At 57.3% G+C, this 8,954-nt stretch overlaps 1 protein-coding gene across 3 annotated transcripts in view; it reads left to right on the plus strand.

Annotated features, from left to right (window-relative positions):
* Positions 1-8,954, plus strand: part of CRHR2 (corticotropin releasing hormone receptor 2) — a 43,704-nt gene extending 34,750 nt beyond the window's left edge. For all 3 annotated transcript variants that reach the window (XM_029956010.1, XM_029955996.1, XM_029956001.1), the window contains 6 exons: positions 101-161; positions 1,358-1,430; positions 5,591-5,676; positions 5,861-5,996; positions 6,349-6,390; positions 7,888-8,954. In XM_029956010.1, the coding sequence (XP_029811870.1) occupies positions 101-161; positions 1,358-1,430; positions 5,591-5,676; positions 5,861-5,996; positions 6,349-6,390; positions 7,888-8,028 (539 nt within the window). In that variant the 3' untranslated portion in view covers positions 8,029-8,954. The remainder of the gene's footprint in view (positions 1-100; positions 162-1,357; positions 1,431-5,590; positions 5,677-5,860; positions 5,997-6,348; positions 6,391-7,887) is intronic.

Below are 8,954 nucleotides of genomic sequence, written 5' to 3' on the forward strand. Positions count from 1 at the left end.
CAGTTGGTTCCAGACCCTCTGTGGTCCCTTCACCCTGTGTTCTACAGTAGGGTTCTTGTCCATCTGTCTGTTCGCTGTAGCCTATGTGTCCTTCTTTCAGGCATCCCCTGCCCCATCATCGTTGCCTGGGCCATTGGCAAATTCTATTATGAAAATGAACAGTAAGTAGGGCCGGCCGGCCACAGGGGTCAGAGGGCTTTTAGGAAAGACCAGCCAAGGGCTCCGGCCCAGCCACGGGGCAGGATCTGAAGTCCTTCCAGGACAGATTTACTGTCCCCTTGTCCTTAAATTGAAAAAAAAAAAAATCTCTGGCACCCAGGGGTACTCATGTGGTAGGAATCAAGGCTCCTTTAAAGTGCCCTAATGCATGACCCCCCTTTGGCCTTTGGTAAGGCCTCCCCCTCGGAGTGGCAGGTCTGCCCAAGACAGGAGGCTTTCAGCCCAGAGCACATCCAAGGATGTGTCACTGAGCCTTTTTCACAGACCCCTGGTGCTTGTTTTATTCAGGCATCCCACTCTCTGCCTAGGGTACATTGTCCCATCTTGGGACTGTCCTTGCACCAGAGATGCTGATTTATAAGCCACACCCAGGTGATGGCAGTTCTGGCCATGGGTCAGTCAAGGAGTGGCTGGGAAGTGGGGCGCTTCCAACTGAAAATAGAGGGACCAGGGGGGATTCTTATCTAAGACAGTGTGCACTGGATGACCTCTAAGGTTTGAGAGGACACAGCTGAAATTTCCCCCAAGGCCATGTGGCCCTTCCTGAGGGGCAGCAGGAGTTGTTGGCTGAGCCAGACTGTGTCCTGGTCCCACCCTTCCCCTAGACGCAAGCTTCTCCACCCGCCAGCATCCCCGGTGAATAACCAAGCCTCTGGGAGCAGCAGGCTCCTTTCACTGGGTGAATGAGGCTCAGCTCAGAGAAAAGCCAGGGTTCAGGTCCAGAGACAGCTCCTGCCTCTACATCTGCTGCTTTGTGCAGCTGAGGACCTGGCACATGGAGCGGCAGGTTCCAAGCGGTGCAGAAACAGGTGGTACAGGGTGCCTGGGCCCTGGGCCAGGAAGTGGGGGGACTGGCTCTCCCATCACTCATGAACCTCCAGCGTGGTCAGCCCTGGAATTCGGGGGGAGGGAGGAAGAGGAGAAGGAGACGCAGTTCTCTAGCTGGGGAGACCACGCCCTCCATGGAAGGAAAAAGGCAACCCAGGGATGAGCCAAGAAGGTCCCAAGCTTTTTGGGAATGCACAGCCCTAGAGATTGGGTCTCAGGGAGGGTCAAGCCAGAGAAACCTGGGCCCGGGTCTGCTGTGGTGCCCGGACTGTGGCGCAGCAGGCCACTGACAGCCACCCCGTCTTTGCAGGTGTTGGTTTGGCAAGGAGCCTGGTGACCTGGTGGACTATATCTACCAGGGCCCCATCATCCTCGTGCTCCTGGTAAGTCCTCATGGGAACTGGGACGGGGTGGGCGCCAGGAGGACAGCAGAGGACCTACCCAGCAGAGATACTGGGGAAGGCTATGTCCTGGAATGGCCCCTGCACACACTCTGTACACGCCACCCCCCGTCCCGGCCCCCTCCCACTCTCCCTTCTCCACGCTCCATGCCCTGGTGCATCCCCCTCACCCCTGGCCCTTGAGTTCTTTCTCTGGGCAGAGAATGGTTCTGACTAGCAGATTTCTAGTGCCTCCCACATCTGATGTCCCCTTGCCAGGTACTGAGACAGCCAGGCGAGGGGGAAGTCGGTGGTAATAGAAGGGTGTGTGGACTTTTGTTCAGCTCAGACTGCCTCCCCGGGCCCCCCTCCGGGGCCCAGCCTACCGCCCCCAGCCTGGAGCAGTGGCACCAGAATGGAGCGTAATGAGCAATTGTTCCTTGTCCAGCTCCCCGCCCTTTGCCAAGTGTATTCGCATCTAAGGTATAATTGCCGCCACATCTTTAATCCATAACGAGCTTTAATTAAGGTAGAGTTTAAGTAGAGGCTGCATTCTGCAAAAACGAACCCATTATATATCATACGCTTTAAAAAAGAGACATGCAAAAAAGCCCCATAAGAAATTGGCATTTATGTAAGACTTATTTCAGGCTTGGTAATTCCAGGCTCCTAAATGCACCAGCTTCCTTAAAGGGCCACCCGCTCCTTGTGGGATATGATTGCCATCGTCCTCTTGTACACAGCAAGTGCCTAATAGGGGTTCATTGGTCTACCTTGAAGACAATTACTGTTTATCTCTTTCATTTCCTGACTCTCCTCCTTTTTGTGACTTCTTCAGGGATTCATATGACCCCCATCTTCAGAGTGTCCTTGAGGTATATGAACTGGACATGACTAGGAAGGTTTTCTACCCACTGCCTGAAATTTCACCATCAGAAATTCCACCTCGTTTCCAAGGCAGGAGTAGTGATTGTCCTTGGAGTCCCAGCTGCAATGGGTCACTCATCCCCACCCCCAGTGTGAACGGGGACCCATCCCCTCCCAGCCAGCTCCTGAGAGCCCTTCATGGAGGGACAGGGCTTTTCATGAACCCGGGACCCTGCCAAGGAAGTCTGGCCTGGGAGGGAGTTAAGCAAGAGTGGGGAGGGAGCCCTGGCCGCAAGGCCATTGGGCAGCAGTAAGGAAATACGGGGAGACAGGCCCGGGAGGGCTCCATGTCAGCCCCCACTCCCCGCTTGCCCTTCCATGCCTCTTTCTCTGTGTCCACCGTTACTTCTCAGCCCAAGAGCCGTTGGCTTCTCTCCCTTTGGGCCCAGCGCATGGCCAGCTCTTACACATACAGGGTCTCGAGGTTCCAGAATGAGCCTGTCCAGTAGCCGCATCTTCATTACTTCCAAATCTCTTATCGTCAATGCCTGGAAATGGGAATGATGGTCCCCATTTTACAGATGAAGGAACTGAGATGAAACTGCCAGCTGAGCTGAGACTCGGGCAAATCGCCCCCCACCTGCCCATCCTCTCCCTCGGATACGTGCTTCGTACTCTGCCCCCCTGCCCTCCCCTAGGGGTTCGCAGCGGCATTTCTGCTGCTGGTCGACATGAATGAGCTTATCTCTGAGTTCCAGAAGTGAATGGGCTGTTTCAGTTTGTAGGAGGCTCTTGTCCCTGTGTTGTCATGGGAAAGGCATGGGGCACTTCTCGGGTTCCGCTCTGGACCAGACTCAGGGCTCAGTGCTCTCCATGAGTATTTTCACCTGTGCTGACCTTCTCAGGCTCCATGGCATCCCTTTTGGACCACTGAGGAAGCAGAAGCTAGGGAGGCTAACTGAGCGACTTGCCCAAGGCCGCACGAATGCCAGTTGAACCCCCAGAATTAGAGCCATGTGTCAAGAATGTATGTGGGGCATTCCAGTGCGAGGTGGTCCAAGGAAGTACAGTGAGGGAGGGGGGAGTGGGAGGTAAGGAAGGGAGGAAACCAAAAAAGGGTGAGGTGGTGAGATGGCTTCAATGGACACGACCGCGCAGAAGAATCTCAGAACTGCCTGCTGTGGACCGTTTGGAAGCTGGGTTATGAATCCACATGCTCCATGCCTCATTAGTGGAGGTCGCTCTGGGGACATGAGACCCCCATATTTCCAGGTCCCTCCCCTTCGAGGCTGAGTGAGCACCCCTGGCACTGACTAGTTTGGTCAAGGCTAGGAGACAGTAAGCAGTGCTCACTAAAGAGCTGGGATTTGCGGAGCGGGGAACGGTGGCGGGGAGGAAGGTCTGGGAATGGAGAGCCCCATGTGGCTGGATGGTGAGAGGCTCCCTGGAGGAGGGGATAGGTGCCTGTGGGAAGGTGAGGTGGAGAAGATGCGGTGGAGGGCGAGGCTGGGAACTATGCTCACAAGGGAAGAGTGACTTCCGGGCTGCACAGACCCGGGCCGTGATGCAGTGGGGGCAGCCTCACAGGAGTAGGGAGGATCGGCCTTGTCTCCCAGATCCTCTGCACTAGACCCTGTCCCTGCTCTTGGCATCAGCACATGGGACAGGACCCTGCAGCCTAGAGGTACTCGGCAATTCACTGCCAGAATGGATGGGTGTGTGGGTGGATGGATGGTGAGTAGATAAGCTGCTGAATGAATTGCTGAGTAGATGTTTGGTTGGATGGATGGATGGATGGATGGATGGATGGATAGGGGTAATTGAATGAATTGGTGAGTGGGTTGATGAATGATGGATAAATAGATTTAATGCAGGAAATATGGCAGAAATGAAAATAGATTGTGATTCCAACAGCCTCTACTCTCAGAGCAGTTAGAAATAATCAGAAAAGGTCAAGTATTTTGTATCACTTGTATGAAAAAAATTAGGATTGACCTATGTGTTATGGTGACCTTGTGATCCGAGGAAAGATGCCAGAAACCCCAGAGGCCAGAAGTGAGATGAGCCTTAGGAAGACCCGTAAGGCTCCCCAGGCCATGCCGCCGCGGGCAGGAGAGCAGCAGGCTGTGGTTGATACGTCTGCCAGTATCCCCCCAGTTCCAGCCTGGGGGGTGTACTCAAGTCTCAGCAGGCCTTAAGAAGTGATGGCTTCTTGGGACAGAGACTTGGTAAAAGGCGAAAGATTTATGTGATCTGAAGAGAAACCAGAGTATTCGGGACAGAGACTTGGGAGGAATTTGTGTATGAGTATGTGTGCACATATGTACTCACGTGTGTGCACATGCGTGAGCTAGCAGACACCCTCTGGCTCATGTGGAATCTCACTTTCCTGTCTGCTCACACTTGGAGATGAATATAGGGTAACCCTGGCGTGCCCACGCCCCCAGATACACGCTCACAAATGAACACGCTCTCTGGCTCTCTGAGGCAAACACACTCGCACAGGCACAGAGAACTGACCCACCGGAAGGTTTGACCCGCCCCAGATGAGTCACAGACAAACTGATGCAGACGGACAGGACGCTTGTGGCCCACAGTGACCATACACAGCATGAGAATGACTTGGGAGGCCCCCTGGGCGGGTCCCGGGAAGAGGCTGAGTGCCTGGCTCTGAGGCCGAGAAAAGGCTCAGAATGAAGATAAATGAGGCCCTTCCAGGAGCCTTGGAGTCAGCCTAGCAGATCATTCATCTCCATTGCCTCAGATGTGTCTGTGAAGGTTCTAGAGCTTTCCTGGATGCAAGGGAGGGGTGGTGAGAGATTAGTCATTCCTCATGGCCATGTCTGCTCCAAGGGTAGAAGGGCCTCAGGGGAGCCCTCAGTCAACAAGTTGGGTCCCGCAGCAGAGAGGACAAGGGACTGGGGGAGAGCCCTGGCCCCGGCTTCTGGGGTGTCCCCGAGTAAGACAGGGGTTTGGGGACTTTCTGAGGAGCTGCCTCCCAGGAAAAGTGGCCTTTGTGCCCTTGTTCACTGCCTCTAAGGCTGCTTTTCTTTCCTCGGGTTTGGAGGTGGGGAAGCAGGCTCTGGAGCCCTCAGGTGACAAGGAATTGAGCAGAGTGTCTGCCTGTCCTGGTGAGGGAGAAACAGAGGCGTCAGGCCCCCAGACAGGGGTCGGGGTGGCCAGCAGGATGGATGTGTGCATGGGACATGGCTTCAGTGGGTTCCAGGGGGCAGGAGCTGCCTCTCCGTTCATTCCCCACCTCACGGTCCCTCCTTTTTGCCTGCCTTCCCCTCCAGATCAATTTTGTATTTCTCTTCAACATCGTCAGGATCCTAATGACGAAATTGCGAGCGTCCACCACATCGGAGACAATCCAGTACAGGTGAATGGTGGGCACCTTAGCCCCCGGAGGGGAGCCTGCCTCCAGCCGGGCCCTCTCGGTCCTCAGAGATCCTCGCCCGGGGAGCCTGCTCAGGGTCCCAGAAGAAACGTCACCTGAGTGAGGCCCCCTGCCTGCTGTGTGGTCTGAGACCAGTCTTGTCACCCTCTCATCCCGCCCCCCTCAGGAAGGCAGTAAAGGCCACTCTGGTTCTGCTGCCCCTTCTGGGCATCACCTACATGCTCTTCTTCGTCAACCCTGGGGAGGACGACCTGTCGCAGATCGTGTTCATCTATTTCAACTCCTTCCTGCAGTCATTCCAGGTGGGCGTATGACCTGGTGGGGACTCCTTCCTGACCTAGAATGCTCGGGCACCAGTGTCCCCCCAGAGACTTCACGCAGACACATGTTCACCCTGAAATACAAATGGCCGCTGGTACCCCCGCCCTAGGGTGGGCTCACCTCCTGACTGGGTCGTGGTCACCCTAGCCTGCACCTTGCTCTGAGGACTCGGGGCAACCTGTCCCTTGCAGTGGGCCCCGGTACACCTGCACCACGAGGGCTGGGCTCCCCCCAGCTCCGGGCCTGTGGGGTCCTGGGGGCAGAGCATTCCCAGCCACGCCTGCAGAGTGGCTCGCCAAGCAGGTCTCTGACTCCTCCCTCCTTCCTTTCCAGGGTTTTTTTGTATCTGTCTTCTACTGCTTCTTCAATGGAGAGGTAGGAGACCAGGCTCCGGGGCAGCCCTCAGTTCCCACTCCAGTGGAGTCGCCCAGCCTTTTGAGCATGCCTGGGTCCCTGGCCCCACAGAGCTCTGCCTGGCCAGGGGCGGGGAGGGCTGGGGAAGCCACCCCACTTTGGCACACAGGCATCCTGCCTGAGGGTCTCAAACCAGGTTAGAAGGTCGACTGCGCCGGCCAGAAACAATATGCCAGCACTTCACAGATGCACTTGGAGAGCTAGAGGAGCAATGAGCAGAGGGGTCCAGGCTGCGGGGTCCCATAGGAGAGGGAGGCCCGAACACAGGTGGTGACAGGGAAAAGCACTGCAGGAGCAAGTCAGGTGTGAGCCTTGCACCCAGGGCTTTATGGACCCAGGGAGCAGGAAGGAAACCGGCATGTTCCCACACCACAGGGAAGGCCACATCCCTTCAGGCCAACTCCAGGGAGCGAGGCACGGGGGAGCCTGGTTAGCTCACAAAGCCCAGAATCTTAGTGTGCCAGCTTGGGAGAGAGGCTCACACAGTCCTCTGGTGGTTGGGGACACATGGTAGGTTATGGGGCAGAGACTAGACACAGTCCCCAGGTCCTGAGAGCTTCCAAACAGGAGGAGTGCCAGTGCCACCCTGGGGCCCATCACCGTCCTGTGCAGAGGGCAACGGTAGGGTGTCTCTGCACACGTAGGTTTCTGTCGATGAAAGCAGAGTGCAGATGGGGAAGTTCAGCAGCAGCGACAGGCCAGGGCTGGAGGGCAGGGAGAGACAGAGCTGCTAAAGCAAACAGTGAATGTCTAGGGGGCATTTATGCTGTCCAGCCATGTGTTAAGCTAGCATATGGGGAGCATGACCCATTTTGCAGAAAATATTCCTGCCATACAAATGAGAATGATGCGGCACCGGCAACGATCAGGTTTTGAGACGAATAGAACGGTTAGCTTTTCATCTCAGCAGTACACGCTGTGGCCAGTGAGGCAGTCTGTCAGCGGGTAGAGGAGGTTGGAGGAAGGACTTTGGGGGGGGGGGGGGGTGCCCAGTATGCAAGAGGAGCTCGTGGTTCTGCAGATGCCCCGGGAGAGGGAGAGGCAGAGGCAGATCCGTGCAGAGCTGCTGCCTTGTTCCCACCATAGTGACGAGGGGCAGAGGGAGGGGACAGGGAAGGCAGTGGGGTTTAAAGGAAGAGTGGGGAATGGGAGCTTCTCCAGGAGAGGGACGAGGACGGGGGGGGGGGGGGGGGGGGGGGGGGGGGGGGGGGGGGGGGGGGGGGGGGGGGGGGGGGGGGGGGGGGCCTGGTCAGTGGAGAGGAGGGGAGAGGAGCCGAGGCGTGAGATTCCAAGGCCAATGGCTTCAGGGGAACCAGCCAGTCTCTGGGTGTGAGGGTGGCTGTCAGGAGGGCACCCGCCTCACTTTAAGGGCCCTGCAAGGGCCAGGGACTCCCCGGTCCCAGGACTGGCCCCTGCAGGCCTGGCTGAGCCTCTGCCCCTGACCCCGCACCCCTGCAGGTGCGCTCGGCCGTGAGGAAGAGGTGGCACCGCTGGCAGGACCACCACTCCCTCCGCGTGCCCGTGGCCCGGGCCATGTCCATCCCCACGTCGCCCACACGGATCAGCTTCCACAGCATCAAGCAGACGGCCGCCGTGTGAACCCTCTGCCACCCTGCCGCCCGTCACTCCACCTTCGGGACAGCTTCCCCGTCCTTGTCTGGCGCCCGTCTCTGGGTTCACCTTGCTGCACAGGCCCTGGTGGGGGTAGAAGGGAGGGAAGAGACCAACTCTCCCGCCGGTCCAGCCCAGGAGAGGCTGTCAGGAGCCAGGGCTGGCTGAGCTGGAAGTGTCAGTGCAGAGGGAGCAGAGGGAAGTCACAGGGACCGGACCCACCCCCCTCCCAGAGGAGAGAAGTTTACCCGTCTTCAGGCATTTGCCCACACCAGCCTCTTTCATTGCATCCCCATTCATAAATGAGAAAACTGAGGCCTAGAGCTAGGAGGGGCCTGCCCAAGTCTTATAGCTAGTTCTCAGCAGGGGGTGGGGGCTGCCCTACTCAGAGCTGTTGATCTCCCTGCCTTCTGCCTCCATGCGCGGTGCCTCCCTCTGCAGTTGAGGGGGGTGGTCACAGCAGCAGGAAGTAAAGGGTTAATTTGGCTTCATCCCAGGGGTTCTCAACTATACCCCACCCCAGACCAGGTCTCTCTGCTCCTCCCCAGCCATCCTCCTGTCCCTGGGGTCCTGGAAAACCTCCTGCTTCCAGTCTTGGAGACCTCTTCTCCATAGGCTCAGGGCCTTGGGGAGGGACACATGTGGAGGAAGACCCAGCGAGGGCAGCCATACACTCAGGCCAACTAGATGCTTAGGCCAGAGAAAGGAGGAGGAGGAGGAGGAGGAGGCTGCCCCCTCTCCCCCCACCACCCTGCCCCGGGGGCAAGGAGTAGGGTTGGAACATCAGAAACCAAAGTGGATCTTTGGTGATTGGAACGAATCTCCCAGCCCCCCACCTCGGACTGGGTTTCATTTCAGCCTCCCCTTGGGAAACATCTCTGCTGTCGGTGCAATAAACCATGCCTCTGTGGAAA

The sequence above is a fragment of the Suricata suricatta genome, chromosome 2, assembly GCF_006229205.1.
Source record: "Suricata suricatta isolate VVHF042 chromosome 2, meerkat_22Aug2017_6uvM2_HiC, whole genome shotgun sequence".
Classification (NCBI taxonomy): domain Eukaryota; kingdom Metazoa; phylum Chordata; class Mammalia; order Carnivora; family Herpestidae; genus Suricata; species Suricata suricatta.